This window comes from Mesoplodon densirostris, chromosome 1 (assembly GCF_025265405.1).
Source record: "Mesoplodon densirostris isolate mMesDen1 chromosome 1, mMesDen1 primary haplotype, whole genome shotgun sequence".
NCBI lineage: Eukaryota > Metazoa > Chordata > Mammalia > Artiodactyla > Ziphiidae > Mesoplodon > Mesoplodon densirostris.
In genome coordinates, this window is record NC_082661.1 from 179,626,117 (window position 1) to 179,646,035 (window position 19,919).

The following is a 19,919-nucleotide window of genomic DNA, read 5'->3' on the forward strand; positions in this document are numbered from 1 at the left end:
GTTTTACCCACTAGAAAGAATGTCAGCTCCATGCAGGCAAAAGTTCTCTGTGTTTTCTGTATCCTCAGAGTGTAGAACCACATCTGGCAGGTCCTCAATAAACACTTGTTGAATGAATGAATGAATACAAGTTGGGCTTCCACATCTCAACCTGGACCTTCAGGTGCCACTGCCTTGGGTGATGAAGTTCAGGGTCACCCCCCGTAGGCCTCCCTAAAAAACCCGGGCTCTTCCCTAGCACTCCCCTTGCACAGAAAGCTACCCTAAAATGGCAGCTACAATTTCCAAATAAACCTCCCCTCCTGGCCCAGCCTTTTTAGGGCTAATGCACTTGGCACTGGCTCCCTGACTCACTGGGTGAGGCCCCCACCCCTACCAGCAGCTGCTTGGTTTACAGAATCCGGAAGTGGGCACAGAATGGTGGAGCATCAGAAGAGAAATTTTCCATGACTCTTCAGGGTGTGAGTAATTGCAAAGCTCTCCGCCTCATTCCAACCCAGAAACCATGCAGTTTTTGGACACATTAGTCAAACACAGGATTGACCAAGCCTCTCATTTATTAGCAGTGACAGCACAGGGCAGCCTCCCAAGTGGCCAAGGAGGCAACAGAGCTGAGAGGATCCCACTGGGGAGAGGCGGAGGCTGACGGTTACATCACCAGACCCCTTCCAAATGCCCTGTTGCTGATGGTCACCAGGACGTCAAGCCCAAAGACCACCAGCAATGCCCAAAGTTCAGGCCCTGCTCTGGTCCTCTGGCTACAGCCGTCAAGCCGGCCACCCTGCTAAGCCCCCCAGCCTGGACCCTCTCCTACTCCTCGCCTGGCTTGCACAGGAGTCCAGGGTGCAGCTCTGACGATGGCTGCCTGAATTTCATCCCAGCCCCATCAACCTTGGGCAAAGCACCTAATCTTTTGGTTCCTCAATTTTCTCATCTGTACAGTGGGTGAAATAATGGTACCTACCTCACAGGGTTGTTGAAAAGACTAAATGAGTTAATACAACTAAAGAACCTAGAAAAGGCCAGCACATGGTAAGTGCTCAGTAGATGTTAACGACCGCTACTAATAAGACAAGACTTCCCCGCCCCCCCTCCCAGATTCACCCCCTTTAGTAGCCCTTGAGGCTCAGGAAACCTCAACAATGACCACCACCTCCTGCCTGCCGCACCCAACCATCCCCACCACCCGTCCTGAAATGTGAGAGAAGCGTCTGACCAGCCGGGAAGCCCCAGGAGCAGTGGGTACCGTGTTTCTGAAGCAGCAGGTGTAGGGCACCCCGCAGGCCAGGGGTCCGGGGGCACTGCAGTCGTGGTACTGGTTTTTGCTCCAATCTCGGTAGTCTTCTCCGCCACAGCACTTAAACTGAGGGAGGAAGCAAGCGGGGAAAAGAGCTGCCGTCACCGCTGGGGCCCCGGGCAGACGGCAGGCAAGGGCCCTGCCGGGGGATGGACGATGTGATTTATGATGGGGGTCACCCTGGTAGGGGGAGCTACAGGGAGCAAACGAGGCATCCGCTGTGGGGTCAGAGCTCGCCAAAAGCGGCATGGCTGCCCAATAGGTAGTGAGCACCCCGTCACTGGAGAGGCATGCAAGCCAAGGCTGGGGAGCCTTTTGGTGGGATAGCGGGGTGGTGACTAAACACTGGAGGGAACATCCTTCCTTGACAACCGGACTCCATCCTCACATCCCCAGGGCAGGCGCTCAACACAAGGAGCTGGCCTTTAAGGTCCCGGAGACTAGGATTCTAGGAAAGCCCCACAACCCAGGGGTCCCTGGACCACACTGACCTTCTCCTCACATGCCCCAGCTCTGCCTGTCCTGCCCTTAGCAAAGGGGTACACACCTCACACCCTGGCCTGGGCTCAGGACTCAAGCAATGGTACAGCTGGCATCATTTTCCCCTTAGCTGAGCCCCTCCCTGCATCTCCCCCTGTACAGAGGCCAATGCCTGGGGGAAGCAGTTACTCCACTGAGATGCTGGTGTGTGCCGGGCATTGTTCTGTGTGCCAGAGAGACAAGGGGGAGCAAAAGCACCGCAGCCCTGCCCATATGGGACACGTCTGCAGAGGGAGACAGAGAGGAATCACCGTCGTGAAAAGGGCAGTGAGGTAGTGCTGGGTACCAGGGATACGGCAAACAGGGGAAGGAGCGGGGAGGTCGGGAAAGGCCTGAGGAGATGTCATTTAATCTGAAATAGGAACAACGGGAAAAAGCCAGTCAAGACATGCGAAGACCCCACGCAGAGACGAGGCAGTTATATGTCAGCAGCAGGTGTGTCTGGAGCACAGCCAGCAAGAATGGAGGCCACGAGGCCAGACCGTGAAAGCCTTGTCAGCCAGAACAAGCAGGGAGCTGGGATGGTATTCTGAGTGACGGAAAGTCATTGCAGGGTTTAACCAGGGAAGTGATACGGTCCAAGGTCTTAGTAAAAACACAAAGCAGATACCCTTTCAGAGTCCCCATAGAGCCTTTCCGGTGATCAGTTTGAGGGATCTGGAAGTGCCTCTTTGGGGTACAGTGCAAAGGGCATTTGCTTTGCCATCAGACAGGCCTGAGTTCAAATCCTCACACTACCACTCCATGCTGTGTGACTTTGGGCAAGTCAATGATTCTCTCTGGGCCTCAGACCCTCAACTGTAAAGCAGGAAGAGCAATGCCAGCTTTACACAGCTGAGCTGAGAATTACAAAGGGAAGCCACGCATGAGGCACTCAGCACCAAGCAGGGTGCCCAATGAGCATGAGTCATCCCGCCATTCCACCCTGGAAGAAATGAAAATTGCAAGCCAGCTGAAGGTTGGTTCCAATAAAAGCATTTTGCTCCACTTGATGGCCAGAGCTGGCAGGCACATCCCTGGCAAAGAAGGGCCTCCCAGAGGCTGCACCTGTTGTGACTACATCGAAGGCCTGAGCCAAGGGTGTGGCCACTACGGGTGGCCCTGGGTGCGCTGAGATGTTGGTCCCCACTGAGGACTAGCACGGAGATCAGGCCAGCTGACGCCCCCAAGGTCATGTCCAAAGAAGCACTGCCAAGGGCTGAGCGGGCACTCGGCCCTCAAACTCTGCTTGTCCTCACCTAGTAGGACATGAGGATGATGATCGCCGCAGCTGACACTGACTTAAGTCTCATCATTTGCCTGGCACTGCTCTAACCACCTCTGAAATACATCAAGGCCATCTCACAACGACGCCAAGAGGAAGGGACCATTAGTATCCCCTTGAGGCAGATGAGGAAGCTGAGGCTCAGGACTAAGTGAGATTGATGTGTAGAAGCCCCCAAGGGCAGCAGCTTGCCCTGCAACTGCTATTATTATTACACCCACAGATTTGGGTGGACCTTGGGAAGAGGGATGACATCCCCAAATGACAATCATCACATTCAAAGAAGTGTCATCGAGGAAAAGGAGAAGTCTTGTTCTGTTCCCCCATGCAGGGGGAAATGGAATCGGGGAAGAGCTCTCTCCCCGTCGGGGCTGTCCTTGACTTGGCAAGGCAGTGAGCTCCCCGTCACTAAAGGGTCTTGGCAGAGGGAGCTTTGAACTGGGTGGCTTGGAGGTCACTCCCACCTCAAAGAAGGAGGATCTTTACCCACTGGAGAGGGGCACCCTGAGGCACTGCCAGGTGGCTTGTAGCTACCCCTGACCTTGTTCTTTTATTTTTCCAGGAGGGGAGGGTCCGTGTACCTGGAGAGGAACAGGTAGGGCAAGTATACTGCGGGTGAAGCACACAGGTAGAGAGCTGGTTGAGAAGGTCAGGCCCTGGCATCCCTACCATTGGTGGCCATCCACGGCCCACCCTTGCCTCCCAACTTGGCCAGCCACCTGCTTTGGGAACGGATAGGCCATGTGACCCTCACCCCCACCCTCTTGAGCAGCGTCCCCAGTAGGGGACAAAGGGCATGGGAGGCAGATGTCTGACCCAAAGCGCCTGGCTCACCTCCTTCTGAACAAAGTCCATGATGTTTTTGAAGTCCAGATCGTCATAATAGTTCACGATTCCTCTTCGAATGTTGTCATTCAGAAAGTCGATGGTCTATTTAGACAGAGAAATTACAAAGGAAGAAGAGCACACATCCCCAGAGTCCCGAGATTTCCCAAAAGTCGGGATTAAACCAGAGTGCCCACATGCTCAGGTGGCCCCTGCCCCTACCTGCAGAAAGCACCCCTTCCACGCCCCCAGTGCCCATCGGATGCAGGAATGGTGCATCCCATTCCTTTACAGATCAAACAACCCATCCAGGCCAGGGCTGGGACTCAGCTGCTCAGGTTCCTGGCCTGGTGCTGCTTCTACTGCCAAAGACAGGCCTGTGCTGGACTCTTCCCTTTGCCCTCCAGGCCTCCTCTCCACTCTTCTCTCCTATCCAAGCTCTTGTTCTACAGATAAGGAGGCCCAGAGAGGGAGCTTGATTCTCCCCAGATCACCGAGCAGGTCTCAACTCTGGTTAGGGGCCCGGCCAGTACTGGAAACCAGGTCTCCTGACTCTCCTCCGGGCCTCTCTCTGTCACTGCAGGGAGATGACAGGGCCCACCTCCCTCTCGGGCTGGGACAATCCCCACCGGGAAGGGCGCTGGCAGGCTGCCCTCTCCCAGTCACACTAGGCCTTCTGGATCAACAGCCCGGCTGTTGTACTGGGATCCAGGAGCACAAAAGGCCCCACAGCAGGAAGGGATGGGGCGGGAGCGTGGGCAGCCCAGCTCCACACTCGCAGCGACAATCAGGGCTTTCAGAGCAGGGAGGCCCGTGTCTCATCAGAGATTGTGCTGGCACAAAGGGTGCATTCTCAGCTCTGGAGCCCGACGATTCCTGGGGGAGGCGCCCTCAGGGTACATGGGGACAGCAGGGCCCTGGGTTCCAGGCCCCAGCCTGGGACTGCAGGCCCCATCACAGCTACTCCTCCTCTCTGGGCCTCAGTTTCCCACTTGTGAACCAACCCTGCAGGCCTATGTTTAAGACACCTTCGAGCTCTGAAGATCAAAGACTAGGCTGGGAGGGGCTGTCAAGCCTCATGGTCAAGAACACTCCCTGCAGCCACGCAGGCCTCAGGCACTTCATTTAACTTCCGGGATTTCTTCCTCTACAGAATGGGGGCTGGGGGTGGGGGAGAATCCTCTGTTTGGGAGGGGTTGGAGATTCAAATAAAATAAATCTACAAAAGTGCTTAGCAGGATGCCAGGCACATAGTAAGTCCTGCTGTTATTATGATAGGTCTTTCTTTTTCCAGGAGACACATACCCTATGGTATCACTTCATACCCATTACGTCATCAGTGGAAAATGGCTAATGCCAGAAGAAATTAAGGCCCTAAGTCTTGTCCAAGAGCTGGGCCCTAGCCTGGGATCCCTCACAAACACCCTGCAGCCCAAAGAGGTGAGGTGATGTGTCCAAGGTCACCGTGCTGATCACTTGCAGAGAGGTGCTGGAACCAAAGCGTCAAACTCCCGGCCTGATACACTTTAAGAAGCCAAGATAAGTATATGTATAACTGATTCACTTTGCTTTATACCAGAAACTAACACAACATTGTACATCAACTATATACTCCAATAAAAATTAAAAACAAAAACAAAAACTCTGTGTGGGGATAGGTTATCCAAGGTAACTCCTCCGTAAAATGAGAAACAATATTAACAATCTTAGACTCATAAAAGATCATGTGTTATCACTGATTAAAGCTAATATGGAAAACAGAAAACAAACAAGAAGCCAAGATAAGAACCCAAGGTTCAGATTGGGGCCACCTCCCCAAACCATCTCCAGTATCAAAAAGAGAGGAATGAAGGATGTGACAGCCATCTCCTTCCTGAAATTCAGACACTGCTCAAAGCCAAGGTGACAAAGGAGACTGGCTCAGGGAAACCCTCTGCTGATGAAAATCAGCCGCTCAGGAGCAGACCTGGGAGCTGCAGGCCTCGGGAGGCACAGAGCCAGCCCCCTTCCCATGTGAGAGGCTCTGCAGTCACCAGCCCTCAGCCCTGCCCAGGTCTGGCACTGGATCCCACCCAGGGCAGGGGCTCAGGGGAAGAGCCGCTTGCTGGCCACTCGACCTGGGCAGAGCAGGAAGCTGCCTGGCCTCAGGCCACCCTTCCCAGAGGCCCCCAGGTCCTGCAGCCTTTCTGACCTTGGGCACCTGCTCCTCTGGGTGACGAAGGGACAGGCCAGCCAGCTGGAGCATGGTTGGGGGTGTCGAAGAAAACAGGACACCAGGCAGGATCAGTCTGTCACCCAGGGTAGGGCAAGGCAATGAGCTCGCAGCATTAAATGGCATGGTGTAAGGGGCCCTGGGCTGAACTGAGGTGCAGGGGCCGATGTCCAAGGTCAGGGACATGTCTAGGGCCACACTCAAGGGAGGCGGGGTGGCTTCCTTCCACTCTCAAGGCACTGTGGACCATCCTGGTCCACCTACCCCAGCCCACTGGCTCACCCCTCAGCCCTCCCACTGGGTCACATGCTGTTAGGAAACAGGGTGGGATGCGGGCAGGAGGCCCAGGGCAGAGAGGAAGACAGGTGGTAGAGGGAACGCTCAGTGGCCCAAAGCAGAAAGGCTCTCCCTCCCTCTTTGGTGAGGAGCCCTGACCTCCCTCCCCAAACCAGCTCAGCCTCTGAGCATTTTCCCAAGGCACGGACTCCAAAAGAGCCCTCTTTGTGCAAATCAGGCCTTCCATCTGGTTAGCTGAACCGGGACCCTGTGGGGAAGGGAGGCCCCGCTGGAGGCCTCTCGGGATGGACAGGAAGAACAGATGGTCCCAGGCTCCACGGGCGGCAGCTGCCCCCAGTTCCCATCACAGAGCTCTTTGGTTTGTGCTGGTTCTTGCACGTGTGCACTGCCTTCGGCACCACGTGTGTGCGTGTGCGCATGCATGCCCGCGCCAGAGAGATGTGTAGAATGCTTGGGTGGTTCCTGTGGGGGTGGAGGTCGTACAGGTCATTAATTAACTCTAATTAGCTGTAAAGCACGGTGCTATATCCCACAACGTCCTGAGGGACTGGGGGAGCCGCTGAGAGGACGTGCCCTGTGGGAGCGTGGAAGGGAAAAGAGAATTCTGGCTTCCTCTGCTGCAACCAGAGGCCAAACGCACACAGTGCCAGCCCCACCCTGCTCTAAACCAGGTCACACAGCAGGGGCAGCTCCAATGAGGACTAGAAAACCACCTTTCACAAATGGCTGGCATGGCCTCAGAGGCACGTGGCCCGGGCTAAATTAAGCAAAGCGTAAGCAAACATCAAAGGCCATGGGATTTTCAGAGCACATTGTTCAAGCTACCAGACTCAAGCTACAAAGAACTGCCCTTTCTAGTTCTTTCTTTTAATCTAGTTTTAAAGATATCTGAAGCCTCTGCATCACTGCTCTCAGTAGAGGCACTTGGAGAGTTTTTAAATGAATGAGGAGAATAGCTAAGGGATGTCAGATTTCTTCTGGAGGTCATGAAAATGTTCTAAAATCGACAGTGGTGATGGTTGCACATATCTGAATGTACACTTTAAATGAGTGAATTGTATGGCATGTGAATTAAATATCAATAAAGCCTTTTTTTGTTTAGCCTAAATAAATGAGGAACTGGAGGGGTGGGGGGCATAGGGCAGCAGCTCCCCCAGGACGGGAGGCCGAGGAGCAGAAAGGCAGGAGTGGAAGGGCTGGCAGCCGGAGCCTCCCACCAGGCCTCTGGGGACGGAGCTGTCCTAGTTTCCTGCAGGCTGCCAGCCGGCTTCCATCGCTTCATGTCCGCTTCTGAGGCCCATGCTGGGGAGGCCCAATAGCCGGCAGCTCAGCTCTCATAACGCAGAGGCGGGTGCTCAGCCTAGGACTTCCTTCCTCCCTTAGTGCCTGGGCTGAGCCAGCATCTCCGGGCTCCCCTCAGTACCCCCAGAAGGTGGGGATTCATCCTCGTTGCCTCCAGACCCCAGCCTCTGCCCCAGTCCTGAGATGGGCCCCATCAGACAACCAAGGGTTGAGAGGAACCCAGGGAGTGAGAAAGAAGAGGTGCAAATTCTGCAAGGTTCTCTGGAATACCTGGCTGGAGGTCACAGGATTAACCCCCATGGTGGGGGAGGGTTATGCTTTGGTCTCCCAGGTGTTTGGGGCTCCAGCTCTCACTCCCACAGTGGGAGGCACCAGCTGTGGGAATCTGTCCATGACAGTGCAGAACTTTCTCTACTTTCTTCTGGGTGGGAAGGATATATACATGCTCAGGTGCTCAGCCAAGCAGGCCATGCTGTCTCCTTTCTCCCTGCCCTGACCTCATGGTCACACCCAGAGCCCGCTAGTGGCAGTGCCATGATAAACAGGCTGGGTGCTGCCCATCATTCCATGGCCTGGTGCTGGGTGTGACCACAGCACCCTCTGATCAAGGCCAGGAAACTGGTCGCTCCCCTGACCGTTCTGGTGGTAGAGGGAAGGAGGTCGGGGATGGGTAAAGACATACCAGCTACAGCCCAGTGCCCTCTGGGTGCCCCTGCTCAGCCCTGCCTGGCTGGGAACACACGGGCAAGAGCTGCCCACCTCCAAAACCCCCGACACCCTCCAGAGAGGCTCAGGACAAGCTGGAGTGATGGCAGGTCAAGAGCGGTGAGACCCAGACAGCTGTGGAGGTCATTCAGGTTCTCTGCCCCCCACTGGGTTCAAGGTGCTGCACTTCTCCTGCTTCTAATGCCTGGGCCCTTGGGGCCAACAGCTCTGCACCCAGCTCTCCAACGCACGGCCACTCGACCCTGCACAAGCAGAAAAGCTGCTTCAGTCCAACTACTGGGTCGTGCCTGGCAGCAGAAACCTCATCCAGGGGCAGCGGTTGATGGAGAGTTTCTTCCTTACACTCGGGAGTCTGTTTATCTTTCATTGCCTCGCAGTGGCCATGGTCTGTGCACCTTCCTGAGAACCCTGTGTGAAGTTATTAGCCTGATGACTTGTCCTCATTTGTCACCACAAGTGGATTCTTAGAGTTAAGAGGTAGCCTGCAGGGCTGGAGACTGAACTTGTTACACTGTGATTCAGAGAAATCTGTCTTCTCCTCTTGGTGAAGAAAAACTGGAGTTGGGAACTCACCTCCTCCTGGAACCTGACCTTGACTGTGCCTCACCTCTTCCTCCATCGTACGCTACCCCTTTCTGCCACCATCAACAGCCAGGCTGCTCCTTCCCTATCCTCGCCATTGGCCCATTTCTTGTTTTACAAAATCGCATGGCATTACAGTTGGCAGGGACATCATTTTTCTTTATATGGTATTTTCCCCCTTGATTATAAAAAAAGAAAAAGAAAATTTGGGAGCTAGGGAAAAAAAGAGTCCCATCGCTCAGAGGAGATGTGAATTAATATGTTAATATTTCTATTTCCTTCCAGATTTTTCCTTCATTGTGGAGATCTTACTGCACTTACTTTTGTAGCTCATTTTTAAATTTTTTGAATTATGTATCATGGGCATATGACAGCACAGCCCATCATGAGCCTCCAAAGAGCTGAGAGCCCTGAAGGTGAAGGTCCTTCCTGGGTTGTACACTGAGATCTTCCCCTGACAGGGCCCCATGAAGGGGACAACCCATCCAAGGGGAAGGAACACACTTCACCCCGTGGTGCCCTCAGGGTTTGGGGATAATGGAAACTCTCACCCCTGACCTCAGGCCCACGGCATCCTCAGCTGTAAGGACTAAGGGTCCCTGGAGGTTTCGTCTTAGCTCAGTTCTCTCCCTGGAAAGGAATGGTGTCACAGCCCCTGTTGACCTACCCGGCACTGGAAAATAAGTCAGCTGCCTTTGTGAAAGCACCTGGGAAACCAGAACTGCTGTTCACTTAGGGGATTGTTTATTAAACCAATGAGGCTGCTAACCCTGGCCTGGACCTGGGCTCCAGTCAGTAAAGCACTCATAACTCTGGAAAGCTGTGGGCTGGCCAGAAGCCCTGCTGGCTGCACAAAAATCCATCCCCATTCGCAAATGGAATAAACATCTCTCTCCCCTCAAGTCTGCTGAAAAATGAACCAATACCCTGGAACTGCCAGCCCAGAGCAGATGGTCTGAAAAGTAGAAAAGAGAAAAAAGGAGGAACAGGTAGCAAAACTAGATTGGGAAGACAACCAATGGGACAAGGCAATCTACAGATTCAATGCAATCCCCTATCAAAATTCAGATGGCATCTTTCACAGAAATAGAAAAAAAAATCCTCAAATTCATATGGAACCACAACAAACCTCAATAGCCAAAGCAATCTTGAGCAAGAAGAACAAAGCTGGAGGCATCACTCTTCATGATTTTAATATTGCAAAGCTATAGTTACCAAAACAGTATGGTGTTGACATAAAAATAGACACATAGGTCAATGGAACAGAATAGAGAGCCTGGAAATAAACCCACACATATATGGTCAACTAATTTCCAGCAAAGATGCCAAGAATATACAACAGGGAAAGGACAATCTCTTTAATAAATGGTGTTGAGAAAACTGGAAATCCACATGCTAAAGAATGAAATTAGACCCTTATCTTATACCATAGACAAAAATCAACTCAAAACAAATGAAAGACTTTAATATAAGACCTGAAATTGTAGAACTAACTCCTAGAAGAAAATATAGGGAAAACCTCCTTGATACTGGTCTTAGCAGTGATTTTTTGGATCTGACACCAAACATATAGGCAATGTCGCCTATAGCAAAAATAAATAAGTGGGACTACATCAAACAAAAAAGTTTCTGTACGGCAAAATAATCAAAAAAGTAAAAAGGCAAACTATGAAAATATTTGTAAACCATATATCTGATAAGAGGTTAATATCCAAAATATACAAGGAACCCTTATAACTGAATAGCAAAAAAATCAAATACAGTTGACCCTTGAACACTGTAGGGATTAGGGATGCCAACACCCAACACAGGTGAAAATCTGCATACTGCTATTTCTGCCTCAAAAACAAAGGAAATTATAAATAACGCACCCAAGGGCAGGAAGCTAAAACAGCTTAAATAGAATCAGGACTCAAACCCTGTTTATGTTTATGTTTGGGTTAGAGATTGTGATCTCTAACCCGAACATAAACTTCTCCTCACACTTAGTTATTTAAAGATCTGTAAAATGAAATACAGGTACTATATTTATTGAAAAAAAATCTGTGTATAAGTAGACATACACATTTCAAACCCATGTTGTTCAAGGGTCAACTGTAATCTGAGTAAAAAACAGGCAGAGAACCTGAATAGATATTTTTCCAGAGAAGACATACAAATGGCCAACAGGTATATGGAAAGATGCCAACATCACTAAACATCAGGGAAATGCAAACTGAAACCACAATGAGATATTATCTCACTCCTGTTGGAATGTCTATTATCAAAAAACGAGAGACAGGGCCTCCCTGGTGGTGCAAGTGGTTGAGAGTCCGCCTGCCGATGCAGGGGATACGGGTTCGTGCCCCGGTCTGGGAGGATCCCATATGCCGCGGAGTGGCTGGGCCCGTGAGCCATGGCCGCTGAGCCTGCGCGTCCGGAGCCTGTGCTCCGCAACGGGGGAGGCCACAACAGTGAGAGGCCCGTGTACCGCAAAAAAAAAAAAAAAAAAAAAAGAGAGACAAATGTTGGTGAGGAGAAAAGGGAACCTTTGTACACTGCTGATGGGAGTGTAAATTGGTACCATCATTATGGAAAACAGTATGATGATTCCTCAAAAAATTAAAAATAGAACTACCATATGTGGTACAATCCCATTTGCGGGTATATATCCAAAGGGAATGAAATTACTATCTCAGAGAGTTATGTGCCAGGAAAAGAACTCTCATGTTCATTGCAGCATGATTCACAATTGCCAAGATATGGAAACAACCTAAGTGTCTGTTGCCAGATGAATGGATAAAGATGTGAGATATATACATATATAGAGAGAGATACAGATATGCATATATATAGATATATATACATATATTCTCCATTGTGTGTGTGTGTGTGTATATATATATATATATATATAATGTATATATAATGGAATATTATTCAGCCATAAAAAAGAAGGAAAACCTGCCAGTTGTGACAACATGGGTGAACCTCGAGGGTGTGATACCAGGTGAAATAAGTCAGACAGAGAAAGAAAAACACTATATGGAGTCACTTATATGTGGAGTCTAAAAAAAAAGTCAAACTCATAGAACCAGCAAGTAGAAAAGTGGTTGCCAGAGGATAGGAGGTGGGCAAAATACGGAGATGTTGGTCAATGGTACAAACTTCCAGTTATAAGATGAAAAAGCTCTGAGGATCTAATGTACAGCATGCTGACTATAGTTAATAATACTGTATTATACATTTGAAATTTGCTAAGGGAACAGATCTTAAGTATTCTCACCAAAAAAAAAAAAAAAAAAGTTAACTATTTGAGGTGATGGATGTATTAATTAACTTGATTGTGGTAATCCTTTCACAATGTATACATATCTCAAGTCATCACACTGTACAGTTTAAATATATCACAATTTTATTTGTCAATTATTCCCCATAAAGCTAGGGCAGGGGAGAAAAAAGAACTGAAAGAAAGATTGGAAAGCATCCCTGAGCTGCCTCCATCTTCCTGTGCGCTCTCAGGAGGGCTTCTTAACCTCTCTGTGCCTCAATGACTCCATCAATATGATGGGAATCTCCCCTTCCATCATAAAGCAGGAAGAAGACCCCTGGATTCCAAGGGTGTAGACATGCCTGTGGTTAAGGTCCACCCAGCTGGTCTCCCTACTGTCCACTCTCCATTCAGCAGCAAGTAAAATGTGAATCAGATCACATCACTTCCCAGCATAAAACTCTCCAAAGGCTTCCTACTGCCTTTAAAACAAAAACCCAAGGTCCCACCTGATCTGCCCTAGATCTTCACCTTCTACCCCCTCCCCATCACTCACCTGTTTCAGCCAAGCGGCCTCCACACTGTGCACAAGACTGCGAAGCTCCCTTCTGCCTCAGTGGCTCCCTCCGCCTGGACCTCTGTTCCCTCTGAGCCTTAGCCGGTTGGCTCCTTTTCAGCAGCATCCTCCCCACCTCCACCCCAGGCACTCTGCTATCAGCCTGTTTTGTTTTCTTGTTCTCCGGTTTACCTGTTCAGTGCCCACCGCCCCAGCCCAGTGGATGTTCCACGAGGGATTACCTGACCAGCTCTCTGTTGCACCCCCAGTTTGCAGCCCTGGGCACACACACAGTGGGTGACTAGCATACACATGGCTGATAAATGCGCCAGAGGCCCACCTGGTTCCGGAAGATCAAGGCCACCACGCCACCAATGAGCTCGATTATGAGGCAAATCCCAAGGATGTACATAAACTGGAAAACAAAATTCAGAGATTCACCTATAGAGGGGAAGGGGAAGTGCCATCTGCTCCGAGGTCAGGCGCAATGAAGAGAATCATCTCTGTCGGAGCTCTTAGCGGCTCCTGGGCCTTTCGCCCCTTCCTCCTGTGAGGACACAGGATGTAGACACACATTCCCGGGAAAGCCTGTCGCTGGAGCTAGTGGTCAGGAAAAGTGACTCAGCTGTCCCAGCCAGACTGTTATCAAGGTTTGTCCCAGGGGTCCTCAGCAGGGTCTAGGTGGAGAAACACAATCCCCTCTACCCACCCCCCACCACAAGCAGAGCTGGTCCTCGCTCTGGCTGACCCAGAGGGGACAGGCCTGGCTTGATGAGCAGGCTGCGCAGCATTTCCAGCTCTGCCTGCAGAGGCTCTGCACAGTGGCTTCCCAGACCCCCAGGGTGGGTGAGGGGATGCCTGAGGCTGAGAGGATACACCCCCCTTTATCACAGAAACAGGCATTGTCCAAACTGATGTCAATTAACTTCCAGGCTCAGGCAGCACCGAGACTATCCTCATAGGGGCTTTTAGGGACTTCCCGTGTGAGGTGGACAATGAGGTCAAACACACACGTGGATGCAGAGAAAACAGATCCTTCTACCCGGCACCCCTCACTTTGGGAAGCCATCCATCTCCTGCCAGTAAGAGGGGTAGGGGGGTTGACCTCCCCTGACCCCAGGGCAGGCACTTGGCCAAGCAGGCCCATCAGAGTCCTAGGACCTTGGCCAGAGTTACCAGGAAAGATTCCCCGGAATCAAGAACCATAAGGACTGTTGGCCTGAGGCTGCTGGCCACCACTGCAAAGAGAGCCTGAGAACAGCATCGGGCATCCAGCTGGGAGGTGGCAAGAGAGAGAGCCTGAGGGCACCATCTATACCCCCGGACCCAGTATGGGCTTGCTGGTTACATGAGCTACTGACTCACCACCAACAACTTTTCTTGGTGTTGCTTGCTCTCATTTGAGTGTACTCTGTCCCACCTCCAACTGACAGTCCAGACCAACACAGGGTTTAAGTAAGAACAGTATTCAAATCAGCCTTTCTACGCAGAAGTGGAGGAGGCTGGGCACTCTTGGGCCAACGTGCACAGACAGGCTGACCCAGGAAACCCTCTAAAAGAGCTGGTTTGAGGCAAGGGCTGAATAACTGGGATGCCCAAGGGCCCAGGGGTGCTCTCCCCAGCTCTCCTGGGGACGCCAAGGACCCCACCACCACCAGTGGCTGAGGGGTGCGTGGGGCGGACTCACCGCTTGGAGAAGGCACAGGTTGTCGCGAAGGGAAGCCAGCACGCCGATGAAGGACACGATGAACATGACAACCCCCAGGAGGATGAGGATGATGGCCGGGGCCAGAAAGGCACTTTCCAGGGTTTTGTATTTCTGCCTCTCGACCTCTGCATAGATCCCCACTGACAGGACCAGGGCCCCGATCAGCTGCAGCAAGAAAGCAAGGAGTGAGAGAGAAGGACTGGCAGTCACGTGATTTTCCTACAAAGGGCTCGCCTGAGGGCTGTGGTGTCTGCTGTTAGAGGGGCTCACCTCAGGTGACTGGATGTGAAGGAACCTGTTATGGGCTCAACTGTGTCCCCCCAAATTCACATGCTGAAGCCCTAACCCCCAGGACCTCAGAATGGGACTGTACTTGGAGATTGAGGCTTTAAAGAGGTAATTAACTTAAAATGAGGTCTTATGACTAGGCCTTAATCCAATACAAATGTTGTCCTTAGAAGAAGAGGAGATTAGGATACAGACACACACAGAGAGAAGACCATGTGAAGACACAGGGAGAAGACAGCCATCTACAAACCCAAAGCGAGAGGCCTCAGAGAAAACCAACTGTGCCCACACCTTCATCTTGGACTTCCGGCCTCCAGAACTGCAAGACAACAAACCTCTGTTGTTTAAGCCACCCAGTCTGTGGCACTTTGTTATGGCAGCCCTAGCAAACTAATACAGACCCTATTTGGAAATGCTGCTTTAGAAGAAGGTACTGGTGAGTCAGGGAAAATCCACTGGCTAGAGGGTCAGAGAACCTGGGTTCAAGTCCCAGCTGTGCCGCTTGCTAACTCTGGGCGTTGGATAGGCATTGGACCACGTGAGTCTGTGTTCTCATCTGAAAAGTGGCTGAAGTTTATCATTTCTGCCCTGCTCACCCCACAGGTTTTTGCAAGGCTTTTGTGAGATAAGGAAACTGGAAACACTAAGTCTGAAAGCCTGGGGCCCCTGGGATGCGTATTACACAGGCAGGTCACCAAGGGAAATTTCAGAACTGCTCAGGGAGATGGGCATTTCACTCAGCACCATAAACATGGAATTTATCTTCAGAAAGACTATCAGGAAGGCCGAAAGTTGGAGCAGGAGGGCTTTTCCAGTGAATTCTTCATCATCAACTTTCCTAACGGTGGAAAGGTGACCACTGTAACAACCCATCAGAAAACAGGCAAAGAAAAGCCCTTGGGGGACCCCTTTTTTGCTCTCAGCCTGAAAGCTCTCATACTAAATCTTTAGGGAGACTTATCAGCTGACATCACCCCGAACCCTCAGATGAGTCTGTAGCTGCACTGCCACACTGCACTGGGATCGGCAATAGTGTTCTAACTGGCCCCCTTCAGCCCGTTCTCCACAACAGAGTGACAGGCGAAACCTAATCAGGGCAGGCTGGTACTCTGTGTGCCAAGAGTAAAAGCCACAACCCTAATCACAGCCTGCACAGCCTGTCTGAGCTCACTTCTCACTCCCCCCCACTTCCTCACTCTGCTTTAACTGCATGGGGCTCCTCACCTCTGGTCAAACACACGAAGTGTGCCACCCCAGGGCCTTTGCACAGGCTGTTCCCTCTGCCTGGAATGCTCTTCCTCCTGATCTCCATATGGCTCTATGGCTCGCTCCGTCACCTCCTTCCCGTCTTTGCTCAATTTGTCCTGCTCAGTGAGGCCTTTGGGGTCATCTTGTTTAAATGTAGAAAATCCCTCTCCTTGAAACTCCCGATCCCATTTTCCTGTTTTATGTTTTTCCTTTGTAATTGCAAGTATTTAACATACTACATTTTTTGTTCTATGTTTTAATTGTTTGTTGTCCCCACAAGAACATAAGCTCCATGCTAGGAGGGATTTTTGACCATTTCGGGCATCGTCAGCACCCAGAACAGTCCTGACATTTAGGAAGTACAACAGGCATTAACAATCAATGTCTGTCGAAGGGATGCAAGCCAGGCTTCCCAATAGACCCCCTTGGGTTTGAGTCTGCCGCTGTCTACCCAGCCTCCTTCCCGTCCAAGGATTCTGACTTTCCAGGCCACACATTCCCAAGAGCAGATACACTGGACTTCACAGAGCAGCAGGCAGTGTGGGAGAGGAGCTGGAAGCCATGGAGCTGTCAGCAAAGGTCTGAGTAAAGGAAATGAGGGATAATACAGACAAGATGTGGGCCGATGTGCCATGAGCACAGCTGCCCCAGAGTCAACATCCGGAACTCGAGTTACTCCTGGTCTACCCCCACCTTAAATTGGCTACAATGTGCCCTCAAAGTAGATCCCCTTGACTGCCTTCTAAAGAGCACCAAGACTGTCCTGGGTAAAGGGAAGTGCCTGCTTCTCCTAAGCTTTGACAAGTGGCGGGGATGCCAAAAGTCAAACAGACCAACCTTACTTAGAAACACTGGGTGACAGAGGATTACTGGGAAGCCGTCTCCCTCGGGTCCAGGGTTCTGCTGTATTTCACAGCTAAGTGCCCTTCCCCTTAGTTTGAAAGGATAATCTGGGACTACTGAGACCCACTCCCCTCGTCTAAAAGGAATGCCTTCTCAACACACATGGGCCAAGAGGTGTGAAAGGCATTGACAAACTTGGCCGTGAGCCACTTATTAACAAGTTGGCCATATCAGGAAAACCGTGAGTGAAATGATGTCATCCAAATTACCCAGTTGGGTAAATTTTTAAATTTATAAGACAGGATACACACACACGCGCGCGCGCGCGCACACACACACACACACACACACACAGCCCTCTATAGGAAAATGGGGACCACAGGAAATAAAATCTACCTTTGATAGAGAAAGATTAACCAGAGTTATTTGGTCAGTTCATGCTCCAAAACCCAGAACATGATGAAATCACTGTTCAAGGCTGGCCTAAGCCCTGCGGGTCCTCTGAGAACAAGGGCAAGCAGCTTTAGAGAGCCAAATCCTCCCCTTCCGAATTAGTGCAATTACAAGAAATCACTCACTCAACCCTAACCCTGAACCAGAAACAGAGCCCAGAGATCCTTCCACTCCGGAGCTGGGGATGACGGTTAAAGAAGAACCCCACAAAGAGGTGACATCTTCAGAGCCCAGGCAGGAGTGCAGCCAATATGCAAGGCCATGGGGGCAACAGAGGTGGGGCTTTACCCTCTATCTTGGTGGAAAGTACGATTCTCAGGTTGTCACTGAACCAACAAGATAACATCTTAATATTTTCAGGATTGATTCCATATACTTTTGAGAGTTCTATGTTTCCTGTTGTAAAAAAAAAAAAAAAAGCTCTTCTTGGGCAGGATGGACACAGGCCCTGACATCTTCCCAGTGCCCTAGCCTGTCCCCCTCCCACCTTCCCGCTTGAGGCTATGCTTTTGGATTAAAGTACCATAAACCATCTCCAAAACACCAAAGCTGTCATTGGCCTCCATTCTGAGCAGAATTGACCCCAGCCCTCTTTGTAAAGGCAGTCAGTGGCTTCTTCTATTTTTATAAGCTCCCGGGACACTCCAGAACAGCCTTGCCGGGAGGAAACAAAACTTCCTTTGGTCTGATCTCCCTCCTGTTACAAAAGATCACATTTTCCTTGCTAGTCAGCCTTGCAACATTTCCAGACCACTAAAGCCATAGGAAAGCTACTGTGGCAAACGCAGAGCCAAACCTTTGGACTCCCGCACCACTGTGTACTGAGCTACCACAGGTTCGTGTCTCCTGGTCCAGCCCTCCCAGCAGCCAGCAGGCAGTCCCCAAGGCGGCTTCGCACACAGCACACGCTGATCTGGGCTCCTCATTCAAGGGTTCCAGGGGCAGTAGGCATGGGGAGAGGCCAGCATAGCCCTCCCAGGCACTTCAAGATTTCCAAATGACATTTACATCTCCGAGGACATCAGTTTATGTTTCCATGTGAGTATAAAATTAACTGCTGATGCGAGCGTGCAATCCCATCCACTCTTCTCTGCTAATTAAAGTCTCTCTTCGGGGCCGGCCATTCCAGCTCCAGCGCAGAAAGTAAATGGCCCATTTGTCAAGCAGGACAGCTTCAGCTAAACATGGCTGGGGATGAGGGGCACACAGCCATGCCCATTTGGGGCCAAAGAGGCAAAGAACATGCTGCTGGTAGCCCGCGGGCCAGGACCAGAGCCCCAGACTTTGCAAGCCACATGGCATCTTCAACAGGCTGCATGGGAGCCCTGTCGTCCATTGTGAACCAGGCCCAAAGGTCCCCTCTGAGCCCTGCAGCCTGGAACCGGCTTCTTCCTCTGCAGGCTGAGGCCCAGCTTCACGCAGCTGCTGGGAAGCAGGAGGCCGTGTGAGGCATTCCAGCACCTGTGTCGTCCCCTCCTTCAGGAAGCATCTGGTCCCAGCTGGCTTTCCCCCAGCTGGGGCAGGTCTGCACTTCGAGGGGACCTGCAAGGCCTATTTTTACCCACAAAGGCACATGCCAGGCACCTACTGTGTTCCAGACCCTGGGGGTCCCAAAGGATCCCAAGACTAGACAATGGGCTAAGTCTGGAGGAGGGGAGATTAAGAGGCTAGAAATGATCTCTATGGCCTGATGGATGGAATTCAGGGGTCTTTGAACTGGGGATGGAGAAAAAAGTCAATCTTTACTTTCATTAGCCTTTAACTGAAATGTTCCTGTCACGAAAAAAGAGGAAGAACCTCAGGTCTACGGGAAGCATGCTGCAATCCCTCCCATGGGGAAGGCTCTGGGAATTTGAACAAAACTGAGGGGGAGAAAGGAAACATCAGAAAATCAAGGCAGGCTTCCTGAAGGAGCCAGTGTTTCCTGGAAGGCCCCAAGAACTGCTTCACTCTGAAACCATCTCATGGATCACTCAAGGCTCCAGGGTTCTGTGTGGCCCCAACAAAGCACTTTTCTGAGTTTTGAGCTTGAAAGGATGTGGGGAGTAGCTAAAATCCAAGGCCTGAGAGAGATTTTCTTTTTTCTTTTCTTTTTTTTTTTTTTTTTTGCGGTACGCGGGCCTCTCACTGTTGTGGCCTCTCCCGTTGCGGAGCACAGGCTCTGGATGCGCAGGCTCAGCGGCCATGGCTCACGGGCCCAGCCGCTCCGCGGCATGTGGGATCTTCCCAGACCGGGGCACGAACCCGTGTCCCCTGCATCGGCAGGCGGACTCTCAACCACTGTGCCACCAGGGAAGCCCTGAGAGAGATTTTGAATAAGATGGGGCTAGTAGGTCCCCTGCATCCAGCCAAGAAACCCCGGACTTCACATCCATCAGCTCTTCTGCCCCAGGACGATCCTGCCTGGCCCTAGGCCGAGCCCACCCTGCAGACAGCCACCTCCTCCTCCTCAGCACACTGTATCAGCTTCTCTCATGCACAGATTAGGGCTGGAAGGAGCAGTAGAGGCAGGATAAGAGATGGGAGTT

The 19,919-nt window shown here is 51.3% G+C and overlaps 1 protein-coding gene across 2 annotated transcripts in view; it reads right to left on the reverse strand.

The window, feature by feature from the left end:
- The window catches only part of TSPAN15 (tetraspanin 15), a 50,190-nt gene that overhangs the window by 6,178 nt on the left and 24,093 nt on the right, over positions 1 to 19,919 (reverse strand). For both annotated transcript variants that reach the window (XM_060112712.1, XM_060112722.1), the window contains exons 2-5: positions 14,539 to 14,724; positions 13,192 to 13,266; positions 3,936 to 4,031; positions 1,247 to 1,363 (exon numbers count right to left, since the gene is read on the reverse strand). In XM_060112712.1, coding sequence (XP_059968695.1) covers positions 1,247 to 1,363; positions 3,936 to 4,031; positions 13,192 to 13,266; positions 14,539 to 14,724 — 474 coding nt within the window. The remainder of the gene's footprint in view (positions 1 to 1,246; positions 1,364 to 3,935; positions 4,032 to 13,191; positions 13,267 to 14,538; positions 14,725 to 19,919) is intronic.